The 20,784-nt window shown below is 40.9% G+C and overlaps 1 protein-coding gene across 2 annotated transcripts in view; it reads left to right on the plus strand.

The window, feature by feature from the left end:
- TRUB1 (TruB pseudouridine synthase family member 1) overlaps positions 1 to 20,784 on the plus strand; it is a 51,671-nt gene that overhangs the window by 7,296 nt on the left and 23,591 nt on the right. For both annotated transcript variants that reach the window (XM_089509983.1, XM_089509982.1), the window contains exons 3-4: positions 810 to 865; positions 12,942 to 13,023. In XM_089509983.1, the coding sequence (XP_089366109.1) occupies positions 810 to 865; positions 12,942 to 13,023 (138 nt within the window). The remainder of the gene's footprint in view (positions 1 to 809; positions 866 to 12,941; positions 13,024 to 20,784) is intronic.

Below are 20,784 nucleotides of genomic sequence, written 5' to 3' on the forward strand. Positions count from 1 at the left end.
CTCGTCTCCAGGCTAAACATACCCAGTTCCCTAAGACATTCCTCATAAGGCATGGTTTCTAGACCCTTCACTTTCATTGCCTTCATTATGATAAAAGTATGATGGTTGCTTACCCAGTGACCATGGTTTAAACACAGTGTGATGCTTTGCTGAGGAAGATAGTGTTGTGGAGTTCTGCTTTGTTTTATTCTTAATGTCCAAGCAGTAGCATATTTGTTCTTGTGGTAATTAGGCATTTTACAGTTTGAACTAGTGAGTTGGTTTACCTTGTTCTAATTTCCAATTTTATTCCCGTTAGGCAATCCAATACAGGTTATAGCCCAAAAAAAAAAAAAAAAAAAAAAAAACAAAACAAAACAAAAGAAAACAGTAGTAATCAAAGAATAGGGTAAAAGATAAAAAGATAAGATTTTTAAAATTATTAAAGAATGTATCAAAATATAAAGAATCCAACATGTTGTGTATAGTCCAGAACACGAGAGATGTCTGCAAGTGTAATAATAGTTTGTGCTAGCAGAATGACCCTATTAGGCAATGGGCATAGACTGCAAAAACTTGAAAACTACTGAAAAAGGTCTTTACGTACAATTACACACATGTCAGCAACATGTTGCCCTTATCCTTTCCTTCTCTCTCTCTCTTGCATTGGAGTAACTTTTTCATTTTTTTAATCATTTGATGCTGTTAGCAGAAAATGCAGTGAAGTTTTAAATAGTGTTTCTGACTTAGTATGATGTATTGCAGACATCTGTAGAGAATATGGAGTCAGGATGCCCAGTTTTTGAAGTCATCTTTCTTTTTCTTAACAGTGGTTGGTGTTGGAAAAGGAACTAAAATGTTGAGTGGCATGTTGGCAGGTTCTAAGGTAAGGAAGATTGTTGGCAGGCTGCAGCTCTCACAAGAGTCTGACTGATATTCAATCCCAGTTCTGTGTATCTGTGTTTTCTGATGCTCTACAAAGACTTAATGATTTATCCCGTGTGATTTAGCAAGGGAGGCTAATGGAGAATGTTGGGTGGGAAGCAATAAAATTTAATTCACCAAGTGAAAGCCTCATAACGATGTATGGCGTCATGTACGCAGACCAAGGATCTGGTGGCATATCTCCAGTGAGCCACTATTAAAAATAGGTCCTCACTATAGCAGACACTGGAGGCATTTAGTGAATACACCTCACTAAAGAGTTACATACCCCCCAAGATATTTGGCACATTGCAAAAAACCCCTCTTCACAGGTATAGTTGTCACATTACACCTAGGATTCATAATGTTGATTCTTTTTTATTTACAAGGGTGAACTTAAATCTATGTGCACATAGCTTTACAGTTACAGATGTGGCAATAATAGCAAGTGTATGCAAATCTGTTGGCTTTCAAGTAATTTTTCAAAAGACTTTGAGGCACTGTCTTGATTCCCCATTAGCCTTTTTGTTAAGAGCATCACTTCATTACTGGTAGGTCTCCTGGAAAGAACAGTTCAGTTTTGCTATTGAATGCTCATTTGCACTGATAGTTACAAAGTAAGATAAATAAATAAGTATTTTTTAAAGTGCAGTTAAGTTTAAACTTTTAAATTTTCTATCAGGTTTTTTATGGTTGTCCAGAATAGTATGATTTCTTTTTATTATTATTAAAGGAGCAGAATGTGATCATGTAGTTTCATGTAGTAAAAAATGGACTTTATGAGTACTTTTCGGCAGTCTCTGCCGTTTAAAATTTCATTACAGGCCCCATCACCTTCTAACACTAGCAAAATAAGGTTAACATTCTTCAGATGGCTGTTGAGTCAGCAGACATATTTGCCATTACATCTTGCCTTTTCAGTAATTTTTATATGGTAAAGTGGTCCTGTGTTCACTTCATGGTGCTCATACTCTTTTTCTTTTTCTTTTAAGGGATAGTTGTGTTAGTCTGTTAAAGCAAAATTGACAGAACCTTGTGGCATTGTACATGAACTTTGTAGCTCTTAAACCATTTCATCTGTTTTGGGTGAGGAAGATTTATAGTCCATGGGGGCTTATGTTATAATATATTCTTTACACTTTTACATGTCACAAGACTTATTGTTTTTGGTAGGTTACTGCCTCTTCCCCAGCCCATCTTTCACTAATCATTCTGCAGGTCATGTTTTGGATTTGAAAGTAACTTCTGATCTGTATCATTACTTTTTCATTATCTTTTGATTTTCCTTTGATCATAAACCATTGCCTTAAACTAAAATAAAGAAACTTGCTTTTCTCATCAATTACCTTTACTTTTTCCAGCCCTCCATCACACACCCCAGAAAGGCTATTTCACTCCCTCACACTCGATGATTGGGAAAATTTCTTCTTTTTGACTAGAGGGGCTAACTCAGTGTATCAAATCAGCCTGGTGAGAAATTTCCAGCCAACCCAAGAGTACCTCCCTGTGGTACTACTGCCTTTTCCCTTTGTGAACTAGATCATGCATGCACAGTAAGCACAGAAAGACTAGCAGGCTGGTGGGTAAGTAGTGGTTGAAAAAATCTTGGAGGGGATGGGGAAGCTGAGTGATGGAAATGTATTTTTGCAAATTACTGTTATGGCTATCATGGATTTACTCACTTTGTGGAAAAGATGTTCTTGCACACATGAGAAGCAAAGTGATGAATACTGTTGTTTGAGCTGCATGCAGCATTACATCCTGCTGCCATTGTTTAAGTAAAGGTTGTTAAAACATTAAATCCTAGGGACCAGAAGTGTTTTGGATTTTTTTCTGATTTTGGAATATTTACATATACATAATGACTAATCTTGGAAATGAGACCCAGGTTTAAACATGAAGTTCATTTCTGTTTTGTATACACCTTATAGACATAGCCTGGAGGTAATTTTATACATACATTTTGTGCATGAAATAAAGTTTTGTGTACTGAATCATCGGAAAGCAAAGGTGTCACTATCTCAGCCACCCATATGGACAATTTTGAATTTTGGAGTACAGTATTTTGGAATTAGACATAAGGAATAAGTGTATCAGCTTTGGCTGCTCAGCCGACTGTGTCTCTTTGTAGTATTGGAAGACGTAAAGATGGTAGTACACGTGCTGGTAACCTCAATGCTGGAATTCTGCAACATGCTTTATATTGGACTACCTTTGTACCAAGTCTGGAACATCCCACTGATTCAGAATATGACAGCCAGACTGATTACAGCTAAATTCAGGAGCAATTGCATCACACCAATATTAAAATTACTCCAGTGGCTGCCAATTAATTTCCAGGCAAAGTACAAGAAGATCTTACAGATTTTCAGTTTTCTCTGTTTTTATGCAAAAAGGCTTTGTGGAGAAAACCTCCAAATGTTTCTGATTTTTTTCTGGGCTTTCACATCTCTACCCCTAGGTATGATTCCATTCCCACTTTACTATGGGGAGAGAATATGAGAATGGAAGCTTAATGACATTCTTCTAAACAGTTAGCCCTCTGTTTTCTCACATATTCAAGCCCCATAGACTTGAATGGGGACACGTGCCCCATTTTAATCCCCTCCGTTTGCTCCTCACGAGTAAGTGAGGTTTGCGGGTATGAAGTCTACACAAATGGAGGAGCAACTGTATTTTTTTATTTTTTATCTTTTTCTGTCATCTTCTAGTCGATGATTTCCTTAAACAGATTTTGCCTTCCTTAGGACTTTAAACTTGCAATAGGTTTTTAAAAAGATATTCTTGATAATTGTTTGCCTGTCATCCAATTTTCTTTTTTTCTTTTTTTGTACTGAATATATATTCTCTCACTGTTTGCTTTTGTGTCTTATTCCACTTGAGCTTTTGTCAATTGGTGATCATGTGTACTATTAAACTGAAACTCATTTACTCAACTAACTATGAATTTGTCCAAAAAGCAACATTTTTCTTCTTCATTTGTTATCTGGTTTGGTATTCTTGATCATTTTCTGATTCTTCTCAGAGATTTTAGCTTTTGTACTTCTCTTCTGTCTTTAATTTCTTCTTCAATTAGAAAGATAATTTACATGTTTCCATTACTGATTCTCTCTTGCATTTCTCAATCTACTTTTGCTTTTTATTCTTGAATCTTATTCTATCTTTCCCACTAATATCTGTGTGGCTGGTATTCAGTTATTCTTTTCTGTCATCTTCTTTGTTTGTTAATCTTTCATCTCTACTTGCTGCTTCTTCATAGTTGTCTGCTCATCCTTTGATGTCAAATCTTCCAGAAACAAAACTTCTTTTCCTTTAGATACTTTCCCCCATATTAATGACATTTTTTCTCTTTTGCTTCAAGCTCATGATTTGAGTATTTTCTGCATATTTCATCATTAGATAAAATCCTGTCACTTTCAACTATCAACTATTGGTGACATTACCCCCTTACAATAATCCAGCCATACTATGCTTAGAGCTCTTTTTTTGTACCAACTCAATTACTGCAAAGCTACCCTTGTTGATCTTACTGTTTCCATCTTAAATCACTTAATTGTGTTTGAATGCTACTGCCCAATTTATATGTTATGCACACAAATGTGTTTTCTGTGTTTCTGATTTGATTTCTTTTAATCTGATACTGTTCCCTTTGTGCATTTAGTTTGTTACCCTGCATTATTACAGTTTTTCTTTTGTCCTTCCTTGTCCACTAAGCAATTTAACCAGCCAAAAATATTTAATTCATTCTCCTTAAAAATGTCTTAAGTTATTGTGATGGGTCCATAGTAGGTCATGGTGTAATGAGTTGCATTGGTTACAACTAAGTATTACTTTAGTATGAATATTTTGTATTTGTATAATTAGATTATAATCCCTTTGAGCAAGGCCTGTCTTCTTGTGCTTCCCTTTGTGCAGTCCCTAGTATTTTAGCTGGTTTATATACAATATGTACATTTGCCTCTTCCCTTCTTTTTCATTTTCCAGAGATTTTTAGGAAGTGTATCTTAATAGCCTCACTAGGAAAACTCCACCCAGAAACTCTCATTAACTTTTGAAAAACTGAAAATGGAAAGTCAAGCAGTGACACTCTTCCACTCTTTTTGTGTATATAAAGTCCTGTTCCTTCATTGTCAGTTGTGATCTATTCTTCCCACAATTGTGAGAATTCAATGGTATGCTATATAAAATAGGTACTATCTGTATCTCTTTGTTCTGATCTAAACAGAGAAGGGAGGTTTTCAGTATCTTATGTACTGTTTCTAGGTCTACAAAGTGTAGTTAATGTGCATGATATATTAAGAAGAGAGCATAACATAAGGTAATCTGCATGGACATGTTGGACACAGCTGGATGACATGTTACACTTCCTCTTTGATGCAGTGTATGAAATTTCTAATGTGAGATTAGAAGTGTCAGATCGTTACTTGTATGAGAAATTATCCTTGTGTAATTGAGATCTCAATTTATATACACTGGTAAGTTTTAATGCTTGTTCACAAATATATGTACTGACAGAGTAGAAAGTGAATTCAGTCCTCACATTGTAAGAAATAATATGGAGCATTTGGAATTAGACAAAACACCAATTCATTTTGAACTCTTACGGTGTAATGCTGTGCAGGTTTATTAAAATTCACAGAGCCCCCTTGAATTCATTGAAAGAGCAGGCTTAGTCATCTAATTATGGGTTTAGGCTTGTATGGTCTTCTATCAAATTGTCACTTGGATAACATATTTTTAAACTTTTGTGTGTGAAGGCTTTTGTACAGTGACCATCAGAAAGCAACGGTAGCACTGTCTCAGCCACCTATGAAAAAGGCTTGGTTTTTTGGAATATTTTGGAATTTGGAATTCAGGATAAGGTAGATTCATTCTGTAATTAATAATAATTTTGTATTATAGATTTCTTGGAAAGGCTCCCTAGGCACCTACCTTCTAGGCTCGAAATGAAGAAGTATTTATTCGCCTGGGCATTTTCATCCTTAAGGTTTAAAAATGTATGCAAGATTTTAAGCCCTTGCAATGCTGTTGTCCTCTACTGCAGTTCTTGCTATGGTTTTATTTTGTTTTAGATTTTAAAGTGTTTTAGATTTTAACATTGTCTTCTCATATTTATATGTTTAACAGTTTTCACCTTTATTTCTGGACCTCCCAGAGGGCTTTGGCTAGTGAGTTGTGCAAAGATTCAGTAAATATCTTTTTGCATATTGAACTGGAATTAATTGAGAAGAGTCACTGGTGGGTTAAGAGCCTTCTCTTCTGAAAAATAGATTGTTACATACTGCAGCTTTGCATAATTGTTAGTTTTTGATACCTTTGGAACATGTGACATAAGCAGCAGAATTTGCTTTGCTTAAGCATACAGTACTTGGTATGTTTGTTGTAATTCTAATTGATGGAAGTGATGTACATTTTAACAAAAAAAAATTTATTGATGTTTCTGCAAAACACTTCTTCCTAGAACCTATTAAACACCTGTAATCTGCAAGTAATTATTGCAAATGATGATAATTTTAAATTGCTTTTGAGTCTTTGTAAATGTATATAGTTCTGTAGATAGATAAAGAAAGCTGGAGTGACTGACTATAAATCTGAATTTTCCATTTTTTTATATTAGCTATTCAATTTTTAACATCTGTTCAGTAGTTGATGTGAATGTTTTAATGTCAGATTGGTGATGGCATATTTAAACAAACATCACCTGACGTTGCAGTCATCAAGTGATATATATGCTAATTCAGAAGATGCAGTTTTCTGTTTCATAGATTCTGTAATTTTCAGTGGTGGGGAATGTTGCCTTATTTTGTTCTTTACAGAAAGCATTTAGCCTGTAACTCAATGCCCATTTTACTTAGTCATAGAATCATAGAGTTGGAAGGGTCCTCATGGACTGTCTAGTCCAACGCCCCTGCTCAATGCAGAATCTCTAGCTAAGGCATCTCCAATGGCTGTCTAGACTCTTTCTGAAGATGTGCAGAAAATGAGTCCCCTCACCTCTCCAAGCAATTGATTCCATTGCTGGATCACTCTTACTGTAAAGAAATTCCTTCTAATATTCAGTCGGTATGTACTGTCCTGTAACTTCAAAGCATTAGATCTGGTCCTACCCCATGAAGCAGCAGACGACAGGTCTGCCCTCTCCTTACAGGACAGTTACAGGACAGTTCTTGAGACATTTAGAACCTTGAAACACTCCATTCAAGATAATGACTCCTTGGACATGGTTTTCCAACCAATTATGGACCCATCTGACAATGTTCCTAACTATTCCACATTTAATCACAATTTGCTATTCAAAACATTATAGGGGGATCTTATCAATTGCTTTGCTCAAATCCACATAAATGACATCCATCGCATTCCCACCATCTTCTAAACTAGTGGCCTGATCAAAAAAAGATATAAGATTAGTTCAGCAGGATTTGTTCTTGACAAACACATGCTGGCTTCTTCTGGTCACTGCATTGTCATCAAGATACTTACAGACAGACTCCTGTATAATCCGGTCTAATATTTTTCCTGTTTTTTAGGTCAGGCAGACTGGTCTATGGTTTCCTGGATTTTTTAATTTTTTATTTATTTACTTATTTAACAGGAAAAATATTAGACCGGATTATACAGGAGTCTGTCTGTAAGTATCTTGATGACAATGCAGTGACCAGAAGAAGCCAGCATGTGTTTGTCAAGAACAAATCCTGCTGAACTAATCTTATATCTTTTTTTGATCAGGCCACTAGTTTAGAAGATGGTGGGAATGCGATGGATGCTCTTTGCCAGTCTTTTGACACTTCACCTTACACTCCAAGATTTCTCAAATATTATGGCAAGGGGTTCGGCCCATACATCAGCAAGTTTCTCTGGGATGCAGTTTGTCTGGCCCTGCAGGTTTGAGCTCATTGGAATATGTCTAATTGACAAAAATATTTACTTCTGAGTAAACAATGATAGGTTTGAGGAGGATTGGTCAACTTTTTGCCGGTACCAAGGAGATGGAATAAAACAATCTGAATAGCTTCTGTGTTGTTCACAGTAGAGCTAATGTTGTAGCCATCTCTCCATCATTAGAAGCAAAGTAATGGTCCTGGCATGTCTTACCTTATCCCAGTTCCTTGGCACAGCTTCTTCTCAGTGGATAAGAGGCAAACAGGTGGTTGTGATTGAGAGGGAAAAAAAGATTCCAAGATGTGACCCTGTGTATTCTTCCATAAAAATGTAAGAGACACCTTGCTGCATGTAGACCATCTTCTTTTTCAGCACACATGGAACTATCAGTCATGGATCTCCATTCAGGCCTTATTTACCCACTTTCAATCAACACAGAGAGAGGAATGCCTAGTCTTGCCCCTTATTCCACTGGCTCTTTTCTCGTGTGGAGGGAGGGAAGCCTGAGTAGAGAAGTTCCTGATCATGTGAAGACTCCTGAAGTTAGGAAGGATACTGGAAAATCGTGCATTTTCTTGCTTCCAGATGGCAGTGGCCAAAGGTAGACATTTCTAATCTCAAACTCCTGCATGGAGGAGAAGTAAAAGGAGTAGCGAACAAAGCTGAGACTTGGTTTTATCTATATTATCTGGAATAATGTGTCTTACTGTTAATGCAGCTACTGCTTGGTGAATAAAGACATCAGAGAATAAGCAAAATGAATCCATCCATGATCAGTTCTAACATGGTGAAAAGAGTGCTGATGTTTCAGCAGCAAATTTAAAAGAACTGATCTTTTTAACAGGGCTTCCTGACAAGGTGTTCTGGCTTCATCCAGCCTTATGTAGTCATTGTGTCCAAGCATTATAGTGTCTCATGGACACATGAAATTCCTTTAACTGGGGAATTATCCTGCATAGGCTCAAGTATCAGTATCTCTTACCTGCCTTCTGGAAGTCAGGTCACCCTATGAGTTAATATCATTTCAAAACAGAGATAGATCTACAGGGTCAAACTATTTAGCTATTTTTGGTGTAAAGATCTGATAGTGCTTCAACAGTGACAGTACAATTATAGCGTCTTGCAGTAAAAAAATAGTGCTGTGTTAGTACAAAGTCAGCTTTTTGTCTCCTGAGAAAAATGATTCTATAAGAGAGAAGTAATGTTGCTTGGTATTAAGACAGCCTGTTGGCTGTTCATTAAATTTAAATTTGTTCTGTTGTCTATAACATGCTCTTGTCCTCCACATTTTGTCCTTTAGGTTTAAATTATTAGGCAGCTCAGTTTTCACTATTTCATTTTTTAAAAAATCCTTCAATACTGTAATTGAATTGAAATATTTATTTTCTTCCCTATCCTATCTGTGGTGTGGTACAGATGGCACTATAGCACCGTGCTTGCACTGTGCTAGGGTTACGGGACCGCGCAGCATGGCCCCTAACCCAAGCACATACTGGTGGCAGCATAAAGGTTAATAATAATAATAATAATAATAATAATAATAATGTCGATGCCCTGTGTACATGGGCACTGCCAATATGACGTAATGGACGCATAGCACCCGCATATTGCGTTGTGCCAGTTACGTCATGAGTGCGCCATTGTATCAATAAACTGCTGCAATGTTATATCCTTGTCTTGAAGTTCATAGTTGTTTGTCTATCAAGAATGGATGGAGGAAATCTGAAGACCACATCTGAGTCATAAGGGTGGTATCCACACTTAAGGATAGTATCCACACTTTTCTCTGCATGATTCAAGAGGCAGAATGACATTAATCTTTAATCACTTCTTGAGAATTATTTTGCAGAGGCCTTATTCATACAGAGGCCTTATTCACTGATAATAAATTTGACTGCTTTGTTTTTGTATGGTTAGATAAACAATAATTATTTTGAAATTATTTTGTAATATTTTTATGTTGATGCACGTGCATTTTAATGTAAACATGTTAGATTTTAATCTGTCAAGAGGTATGTAAATGCTACAAATAATGATTTTAAAAGGTCAACAAATGTATGTGCTTGCTTCTACCTCTGAATTCCTAATGTGACAGTTGTATGTTTTTTACCGTTTTGTCCTTATGCTAAGAAAATGGGCACAGGGATCAAGAAAATGTTAATACTTTCTAACATATGTGACTATGCAAGTATATGCAAGTGTGGGTAGGGACAGAAATGTTGTTGGACTCCAGCTCTCATCAGTTCTAGCCAGCATAGCTGATTGTGAGGAATGGGTGTAATTATTACGTTGTAATGGGAAACCCATAATTGTTTACTGTTTTGTCGTCTTTATCATCAAAGAGTTAAAGACTTCAGCAGTTTATGAATGGATGTAAGTCTGGTTAAAGGGCCAGTGAAGGGGTAAAATACTGCTAGCCAGCAAAAAGATAAACAAAAAGATAAGGAGGTAATTTGGATAGATGGAGCACAACTGGAGAAATATAGGTAGGGAAAAATAAAGTGTTATTAATTAAGGAAACCCAGTCAGAGTGCGGAATTAGACAGTTAGTTGTCACTGATTTTGATGCAATGAAATTACTGAATAAATAGGAAAAAAAAGAGGCTTGGAAAGCCCATAAAATACAACAGCCCAGGTGTAAGCCACCAGTCTAGGTTCCTTGGTATCCAATGGGGTTTAGATTTTGGAGGCGGATAGCAAAATTCATAGATGCTTAAGTCGCATTAAATATAATGGCATAGTAAAATGGTATCCCTTATATAAAATGGCAGTACCAAGGCTTGCTATTTGCAATTTATACTTTTTAAAACATTTTCAAAAATAAATGTTGATTTGACTACTGGATGCAAATTACAAACTTGGGAACCCAAGTGACCAAAAACAATAAATTCTGGGGAATCTGATGAGGTATAAGGTATGAGGCAGAGAATCTTGAATCTTCTACATAGCCAGAGAATTTGCTATCCTACTTTATACCTGCCCTCCAGTGTGAAGTGTAGAAGATGGTTGCCAGCATGCCCCATTGGACACAACTGTATCAAAGATGTGGATATCTCATTCTCTTTTGTGGTTTCTAAAAGCTTTTAAATAGATGATAAGTTAGGAGCTCAGGAATTTGGCCTTCTTCACAGTGAAATTGATACCTACTAGAAGCTTACAGAACAGCACAGTTTTCTGTGGTTCTTCCTTGTCCTTTTGAATGATACATGGTATGTCCAACTCGCTGTCTGGTATCTTTTGTCATTGTGAAATGGGTACTGTATATACTCATGTATAAGTCTAGAAACTTAGGTCAAAAAATTGACGAATATACATATATATCTATATCTATGTCTGTCTGTCTATGGGATGTTACAACTACTATGAGCTATGTTGGGGAAGCAAGGCTCAAAATGCAATTTCAAATCAGTGTTGGAATGATACTGAAAACAGCCTTCTTATTAATTCCCATAACTTGTGGGATTTTCTGCCATTTCTTTGAATCTTATGGCCCATGCTCATTATGGCATCTAGAAAGAAAATGGGCTTTCTGGGTTAAGGGGCAGGGACATACTGTATTTTAAAGTGAGGTTATTATAAATTGTGTGGTAGATGCAAAAACTGATAACGTTCCAACACTGACCACAATATAGGAGTCAATCCTTTCTCTTCACTCCACTGTGCCCTGAATGAAGCATGCTTGCTATCTTTATGATTCGCAGCTGGCATAATAGTTTACTCCCCTGACTCAAAGCAGCAGGAATTTAGCTTTGTGCTCCTTACAGAAAGCAGTGTAAGCTGGAGATAACTAGGAGTTTAAGTTTCCTGCTAGATAAGAACTAAAGATGATGTCCAGTTTTCAGTTGCCTTTCAGACCCCTTCAAACAGCCCACAAGCAGGAATTTAAAAGCATTTCCTGCATATAGAATATAGCAAATAGTATTTAGTGGCATGCAGTCTCTGAAAATTGCGGTCTTACAGAACAGTCATGATCAGTAATCAATGGCAAAGTTGTGCTATATCAGTTTATTTATTGGAACAACTTAGGCCTCAAATATCTTTGGTTTACAAGTTCTCTAGTTAGGAAACAAAATACATCTTTGTATTGCACTTCCCAGAATTCCCCAGCTAGAATAACCAATGGCTATGCTGCTTGTGAGCTGTAGTCCAAAGGTAACTTTTCCAAGGTCTGTAAAGTATCTCGCACGCTTCCATTCACTTCAGTCCTCATTTTAACTAGCTACCGCACTACACTCTTACACTGCTGCTATTCCATTTTTACTGCCCAGGCTCCCTCCTCTGACATTCTGGGATTTGCAGTTGAGGAAAAGGCATTTAGAATTCTCAACCAGAGAGCTCTTAGGCCTCAGTGAACTGCAAACCCCAGAATGCAACAGGAGGCAGTCAGAGCAGTAACAGTGTAGCAGCAGCACTATAAGAATGTAGTGAGGTAATCTCAGTATCTCACTGGTGAAATATTCAGATTTAAAAACAAACCACAGGTTATCTGAAAGGATTTTCTCTTTTCCCTCTCACCAGTTTCTATTGTTGCAAATAATGATGCAAAATGCTGTTTCTGGCTAAATGTGAATGAAGATTTGTTGCTGTTTTTTTTAAAAAGAGAAGCAGTGATTCACAGAGTGTTCAGTTTGATTGAAATTCCTGTGCTTCTCTTTCAATTTAGAGATAATATTGCTCCACTTTTCCTTGCCTCTTTTGTTGCGGGTTCAGTTTCCTTTCCCCTCCTGAGAGGTGACAGCACTTACTGAGAAGACTGAAGTCATCTCCCTCCCTTCCTCCCTCCTTTCCTTTTAATGTTCTGATTTTATAGCTTTGTGCAATCCTTCTTGATGACAAGCTCACTGAAACTGATGGAGCACATTCCAGTGTTAAATCCACTCTTTTTATTTCACTAAAATATTCTAACATTAGTACCTTTTCATGACTATGGGTTATATTTTATAATAGCCAATTAGTGTGCTTCTGTTTTTATGAGTGTGGTAAATCAGAAGAGGATGTGTACATATAGTCCTAAATCTTAGTCTTCATTCCCTGCCTCTGTGTTTCCTCTCTTCATCTAGGTCTGGTGGCATAGTATTAACTCAGTACTGATATTTTTAATGAAACCAGGTTCTCCCTTTTGCCTTTGTTATACACAAATTATTTTTCCTTCACAGAAATACACAGCTGTTGGAGAATTGGGAAAGGCAACAGACACATATGATTCTTCAGGAAAAGTAACAGAAGAAAAACCTTACGGTAAATAATTATCAAATCATCTGAATATGGAAGATGGTATAAACTTAATTCATTTGTGAAGTAATAAATAAAATCCTTCATTTATTTGTGAAGTACTGTAGTAACTTTTCTCTAGCAAGAGTGGGGGGTAAGCAAATCAGGATCTACCAGTAGATGTTCAAGTGACATGCAATAGCTCAACAAAGATTTCTGATTTCCGAGTTTATAACAGTGAATCCAGTTTCCTGCTGAAAATGAGGTTGTCTTGAGTTGATATTACACATGTTGACACATGTATTGTGCATTATAAAATTAATAATTATAAAAGCATTAGCTTTATGATCAATAATGCATTTTGTATTTAAAAAGGATACCTGAAAAGCTGGCAGAGATATTGCTACTAAGGCTCTGCATTGCTGAAGAGATACAGGAGTCATGGAGAGAATAAGTTTCTTTCTTGGTTAATCTAAAGAGAGTTGCTCTCTGTAACCTTGGAAAATACAGCAACAACCTTTCAGGTTGCCATACCACCACCCAACTATCTTTTTAATAGACTCATGGCCCAATTCTGAAGTATTCTCCACCTCCCAGAGAGATCCATGAGCCGGATCCTCTTTTATGGTATGTTTAACTTCTAGTGTTGCCCTAAACTGCTTTTTGTAGCTAGCTAGATGACTATTAATTTATAAAAAATTCCCCTGAGCTTGCTTTTCATTCCCCAGCCATAGGTTAGTTTTTGTTTGGCCCACCTTGAGTTCCTGCATCTAAGGGACGAAGCTTTCTGTTCTTCTTGCCTGAAACCTTAAAACTGCCTTGGAGTTCCTTGTTTTTCTTCCTCAGCAGTGGTACTTGTCACCCCAAATTTTCAAACTGAACACAGAATTTCTGAATTTCATTGGGCATTCTAAGGGGAAACCCCAGCGACAAAGCTTCTCTGCCTAAATCTTTGGGGGTTTTTTTTGGTGGTGACTGTGGTATCCCTATTAACAGCTAAGCCTCCATTGAGACTGCCTCTCATTACAACAAGCTGTGTTCTTGTCGTCTTCTCAACAATATCGTAATCAGACGTTGAGGCTTATGCACCATTCTTAAGGATCAAAATGCTATAAAATGCTATAAGCAGAGAAACCCAAGGGTAGGTCTATCCTTACAGCAGCTTTTCAAAATCCTTCAACCAAACATGACATGAATTCCTTTTTCCAGAAGGCTGTTCTCATCATCATCACTGTTGTCATCACCATCTTTCTTCATTTAACTGTTCTTTGAGAAGCAAGCTTTTTCCTCATTTTGTTAAGAGCGTAGTTAATCACTGATCTCTGCACAACATACCACTGTGCTCTTAATTCAGTCGTGCATATTTTTGCCCCCCTGATGGCCTGTGTTTCAGTGTTAAGGTGCTACTTTTTGTTCTTGAATGAAACAAGAATAGGGAAGTCTTTTCTTCCCATTTGGCTCACTGTATGGAAACTACTCTGTTAACTGTGTTTATCCCTGGAGATATCTGCTATGACCATGTTGACATGACTTACTGTATATACTCATGCATAAGACTAGACATTTTAGTAAAAAAATGATAAAGAAAACTTATCCATGGCTCAAAAAACAACCACCACTTTCTCTGAGCAGAGTGATGAAAGGCAAGAGCTTAGTTTATCCTAAAGGTAAAGGTTTTCCCTTGACAATATTGTCTAGTTGTGTAGGGGGTGGTGCTCATCTCTGTAAAAGTCCAAGTAGGTAAATAGGTACCACTTCGATGGGAAGGTAACAGCGTGTAGTAACAGAGCTGAGGGAGCCAGCATTGTGAAAGACTATTCCATGGTCTACATGGAGTGTAGTTACCTTCCCACCAAAGTGGTACCTATTTATCTATTTGCACTTTTACATGCTTTCGATCTGCTAGGTTGGCAGAAGCTGGGGCTAGTGACAGGAGTTCACTCCATCACACAGCACTTGGGTCTCAAACTGCCAACCTTGCAATCGTCAGAGTCAATGTCTTAACTACTGAGCTGCCACGTCCATCCTAGGAGCATTTAAAAGAAGCACCAACCCCCTCTACTCTCTCTGCCATGGCTCCATTTCTGTCCTTTTTGAATGCCTGGGTTGGAGAAGTACAAACACACTATCAGAATTCTGTAAGATTTTTGGCATTGTTTTCCTTAATTTCCTCCTTTACATTCTTTGTTATGTGCCTCTAAGTTTTACCCTCGACCTAGCCACAGGTCATATCAAAAGCCATAATTTTGGCCCTAAACCTGTCCTCGACTTATACGTGAGGTTGACTTGGGTCCCTTTGGGGAGTAAAGCAGCATATAAATACAATAAATAAATAAATAAATAAATAAAACTTGAGTATATACGATATTTACTTCCTGTTTATATTGCCATAAAGTGCTCTACACGTGGTTGAATTTGAAAAGCATTTCAACACTTCAGTTGTCATTCGTTGGTGCTCTTTTCAGAAACCATACTAGTAGGTTGTTGCACGAGCTTCATTGCTTACTAGTCTGTTTCCACACACAATCAAAGTCCTGATTATGATCTCTAAAGCCCTATTTTGTTTAGGCCCAGGCTATCTGATGCATCATATCCCTATATATTAGCCTACAAGATCCTTAGCATAGGAGGACCCTGAGATCCTCAGGAAAGGCCATTTTCTTAATCCCACCACCACCACATACACAGGTATGACTGATGGAGATATGAGGTAAGCCTGTCTTGGTGGCTGACCCTAGGCTCTAGAGCTAGTTACTTTTTTTAAATAATGTAACTTTTTAAAAATGTAACTTGTTCTTTAGTTGCTTTGGGTCCCATATGGGAGAAAAACAGGATTTATAAATAAATAAACAGTATGACAAGTACTTTTTGCTCTGGACATAATAATAGTGTGTTAGCACAGGGCAGTGGGGTATATTTGCAGTGTAGATGAAATCTTTAAAGTTGGATTCAGTATTTGTGATGTCTGCTTATGAAATGATTCTCATAAGGGAAGAGAAGGCTTCTTGCTTTGTTAGTGTGTATAGGCATCAGCCACAATAGCTTGCTTATGCTAAGAATCTGTTTTAACTATTTTCCTCCCATGCACCCACCTATGAGATGGTACTGTTTTCTTGCTTCTGAGGTTCATAAAGGAAAAACGCTGCCGCTCTTATTGCTTTAATGGGGTGCAGACTTTCTTTACATCTTCTCTGTCCCCTTTGATTGTTCTTTTAAGGTTCAGATAAAAGGTTAAACAAACAAATCCATCCAACCAATAGAAAGAATACGCTTTCAGTACCTGAAATGGTTGCTAGGTTCTGCTTTGTTGCTTGCCTTGCTTTTGGTCATATGTGAAGATGCTTCAGTGCTTCTGAGAAATAGCAGGCCACTAATTGGGGAGTAAACTTGCAACTATTCTCATTAATTCTTTTATATCTTTAAAAGAAGAAAGCTATAGATAGCTGGTCTCCTAGCAACTGCTGTGCAGTCCTATGTGTCTATAATAACCAATAGCAGGTAACTGCGGTAAATTTTCTTGTTATCTTGTAGCAATAAAGGGGGTCTCTTGTGTGTGAAATTTTCTTTCTTTCTTTCTGCTTGCATGCAGTGTGATCTCATGTTTGGCAAGCTTTTTAAGATACTTCAGACTTTCCTCCATTTTGCTTCACACAGAGTGCTGAATCACCTTCAGTGTAGATTGCTCAGGATAGCCATTGGCCCATTTCCGATATTCTAAATCAGAATTAGGCAATGTGTGTTCTTCCATGTGCTGCTGTATTGCAGCTGTAAACAACTGTACCCACCATAGCTGGTGGTAGGATGTGATGGGAATTGCAGTACAACTTCTGAAGAAGGAGTTGAACTAAAAACTCTGGAAATGATCCAGAAGGAAGAAATAGGGTTCTTCTTCGTGGTCTCTGCGAATCACACAAATGGGTTTATTCTGCGCCTGCGCAGCAATCCTCGGAAACTTCTAGAATCTCCAGGCAGAAAGCGATGTATCTTTCTGCAACTTTTTGGCAGTAGCCCCGCCCACCCATATATAAGGCCCCTGGTGGCCCGCTCCTCTTTAGTTCCTTTGTTCCGCCGCGCTAAGCAGCTCGAGGAACTTCGCTAGCATTTCGCTTGCTCTTGTGTATTGGGATCTCTGGCTTTGACCTTCGGACTTTCACTTGACTATTCTTTCGGACTTTCCCTAATCGGCTTGACCATTTTTCTGACCTTTGGCTTGACGTATGGACTGGTAACGGATCTCTCTTACCATGGCCTCCTTCAAGCAGCGCACTAAGTGCGGGGTGAAAATCCCCAAGGCCGACGGCCACGGCAGATGTGTCCTTTGCCTGGGGGAGTCCCACATTCCAGGCAACTGCCCCCACTGCAAGGCGATGTCCGCCCAGGCCCTCAAGAATAGGGACCGGACACTTAAGGCTGCGCTCTATGAAAAGGTCTTGAGCCAGCCTGGCAGTTCTGGAGCCTCTGGGGATGCGGATGCCCCCAAAGCCCCCAAGAGGAAAGGGGACAAGCACTCCGACCACGATAAGAAGCGGGCTCGCTCGTCATCGCCGCCCGCCAAGAGCCGTCGGAAGGGCCCTCCAAGTACGGTCTCAGTGCCTCCGCCTGAGTCGAGGACAGTACCGTCTACATCCCCGGTCACCGAGCCGGTGAAGACCCCGACTCCTGTTCCGGCTGCCTCCCGGATGGTGCCTCTCGAGCCCAGAGTCCTTCTCACCACCCATCTGTCTGCACCGGCGGACGCCTTGCAGATTGTGGACATAGACTCTGAGTCTGAAGGGGAACTCCACGACTCTGATGTCCCCTTGTCTCCACAGAGACGCAGATCCAGGTCTCGTTCTCCTTCCCCAGAGAGAAGGCCACAACCGACAGCACGGGACAGAGAGCGCCCCCGCTCTCCCCCAAGGAAGGATCGGGCAGCACTGGGGGCTGAAGCGGATGAAGCCCTGGGAACAGAGCGTCCAGACCCCGCGGAGCGCGACCAGGACCTATTTGAGGCCTTCCCGGACCTGGTATACGACCACCGCACGGGACAGTACTTTATCCCTGTGGACCCGTCCCATCTACGGTGTAACATCCGAGCCTACTCACGGGACCGTCGCCAGGTTGCTACCTCCTACGTGCTGGACGATTTGGACGCGATTGACCTTTCGCCCAAAAGGCGCAGTAGATCTCCTTCAAGGTCCAGATCGAGGTCCCCTCGTTCTGCATCCCCCCTCTCCGACGACGACGAGGCTCCGTTCGTCCCACAGGGCCCATCAGTCCCGTCGCCCACGGACGATGTCAGGTCCTTCACCGACAGGGTTATCCAGATGGCTGATGCCCTGAAATTGGAAGTGGCCCATCCAGAGGACGATGCCCTTGACCCAGTGGAGAGGAGGATCCACAGCTCCGCCCCAGCTCCACCAGCCTTAGCGTATCTACCATTTCTAGAGAAGATCGCTAAGCGCTCATGGGACGCACTGGCCACCATCCCATCGACGTCCTGTACGATCGAGAACCTCTATCGGGTCACTCCATCCGCTCCGTCTTGGCTCTCCAACCACCCAAAGCCAAATTCGGCCATCGTGGAAGGAGCCCAGTCCACCTTCGCTCCAAAGTCCTCGTCTTCCCCAGTTGACAGCAAAAAACTGGACAGATTGGCCAAGAAGTTCTACGCTTCAGAGGCCCTGGACTTGAAGGTGGCCAACTACGCAGCCTGCATGGGAGCCTACGTGCAGTACCTCGTAGAAAAGATGGACCCCACCATTGCGGACCTGCCAGACGACAGGAGACGCATGATGTCCGCGCTCAGGAACGAAATTCACCTGATAGGCGGACAGCAGATCATCTCCGCTAGGCATTCGACGGACTGTACATCGAAGGTCCTCTGCGGATCCATAGCTCTCCGCCGCTATGTGTGGCTTCGGTCCTCGGATCTCACCCCGCAAGCGAAGGCAGCTATAGAGGACATGCCCTTTGACAACTCGGGCTTGTTCCACCGGGACACGGACGAGAAGCTCAGCTTCCGCTACAGGATGAAGACTGCAGCCAGAAAGCACGGTATGTCATCCACCGCATCCAAGTCCCCCCGTCAGAGGTACCCTAGTCAGCGCCCTTGGCATCCAGGTGGCCAGTACCGCTTCCAGCCCCAGGATCGTCCTCACCATCAGGACAGTCATGCTCAAGGCCGATCCTCCTGGTCGCCTGCTCCCCCAGCTGACAGGCGTCAAATCTTCCCAACCAAGATACCAACAGGGGTATAGGAAGAAGGATGGCTGAGGCAAAAAGAGGTTCTGATGTGTTCCTGCGCACCTCGTCACCTCCAACAGGCTGAGCCCTTTCTTCAACACCTGGTCCGCCATCACTACGGACTCTTGGGCACTTAACATCATCCGCAGGGGCTATGCCCTGGAGTTCTCGGAGCTCCCACCAACTGGAGCTTTCATTTCAACTGTCCCCTCGGACACCCTTCTCGACGAAGTGCGCACTCTTCTAGACAAAGGCGCCATTGAACCCGTCTCCCCCTCTGGGTTTAAACGGTGCTTCTTCTCCGGATACTTCACTGTACCGAAGAAAGACTCTGGCCTCAGACCCATAATGGATCTTCGGGCCCTCAATGACTTTATTGTTTACAAGAAATTCAGGATGGTAACCCTTGCTTCTATCTTACCACTCCTGCAGGAAGGCTCCTGGTTCGTGACACTGGACTTAAAGGATGCCTATTTTCACATCGCGATCCTGGAGGACCACCGGAGGTTCCTCGCTTTCGCTGTCGGCCACCAGGCCTACCAGTACAAGGTCCTTCCCTTCGGCCTTTCCACAGCTCCCAAGGGTCTTCACCAAGTGCATGGCTCCCATGGTGGCATACCTGCGTCAAAGAGGAATCACAGTCTTCCCATACCTAGACGACTGGCTCTTCGCAGCGTCCTCCATGGACATTTTGCTAAAGCAACTCGAATTTGCCCTGTCTCTGCTTCAAGCATTGGGACTACAGGTCAACTTCGACAAGTCCAACCTGACTCCTACCAAGCGAATCGACTTCATAGGAACCACGCTGGACTCTGTAACGATGAGGGCATACCTTCCAGAGACAAGGTTTCAAACCCTCTGCGCATCCCTACAGCCCTGCCTTCGCCAAAGGCGTCTACAGGCCCGTGTGGTGCAAGTCGCCATGGGTCACCTGGCCTCCACCACCTTCGTTACACCGTGGGCCAGATTGCGCCTCAGGCCCCTTCAATCTTGGTTCCTCTTTGTGTTCGACCCCGTCTGAGACACGCCTACCAAGCTGCTCACCATCCCGAGGACCATGCAGAAGTCCCTACAATGGTGGCTCCAGCCAGACAATGTCTGCGTGGGGATGCCATTCTTGCCCCCGCAGCCAGACCTCTCTCTGACCACGGACGCCTCCCTGCAAGGATGGGCCGCCCACACTCTGGACCTTACAATAAAGGACAAGTGGTCACCGGCAGAAGCTACTCTCCACATCAACGTCTTGGAGATGCTAGCCGTGGAAAAGGCACTCAGAGCCTTTCAGTTGGTCCTCACGGACAAGGTGGTGCTTCTTCTCACCGACAACACCACCGTCATGTACTACCTGAACAAGCAGGGAGGTACAAAGTCGAGGACTCTGTTGGCAGTCACCATCTGCATCTGGGAATGGTGTATACAGCACAAGATCTTACTGCAGTGCATCCATCTGCCCGGCGATCAGAACGACCTTGCAGACCAGCTCAGCAGGTCATCCTCCACTTGCCATGAGTGGAGGCTGCATCCAGACGTGGTGACCCAACTTTTCAATCGATGGGGGACCCC

Source organism: Sceloporus occidentalis, unplaced genomic scaffold, assembly GCF_023333645.1.
Source record: "Sceloporus occidentalis isolate IW3139 unplaced genomic scaffold, rSceOcc1.0.p SCAF_2, whole genome shotgun sequence".
In the NCBI taxonomy this organism is placed as follows: domain Eukaryota; kingdom Metazoa; phylum Chordata; class Lepidosauria; order Squamata; family Phrynosomatidae; genus Sceloporus; species Sceloporus occidentalis.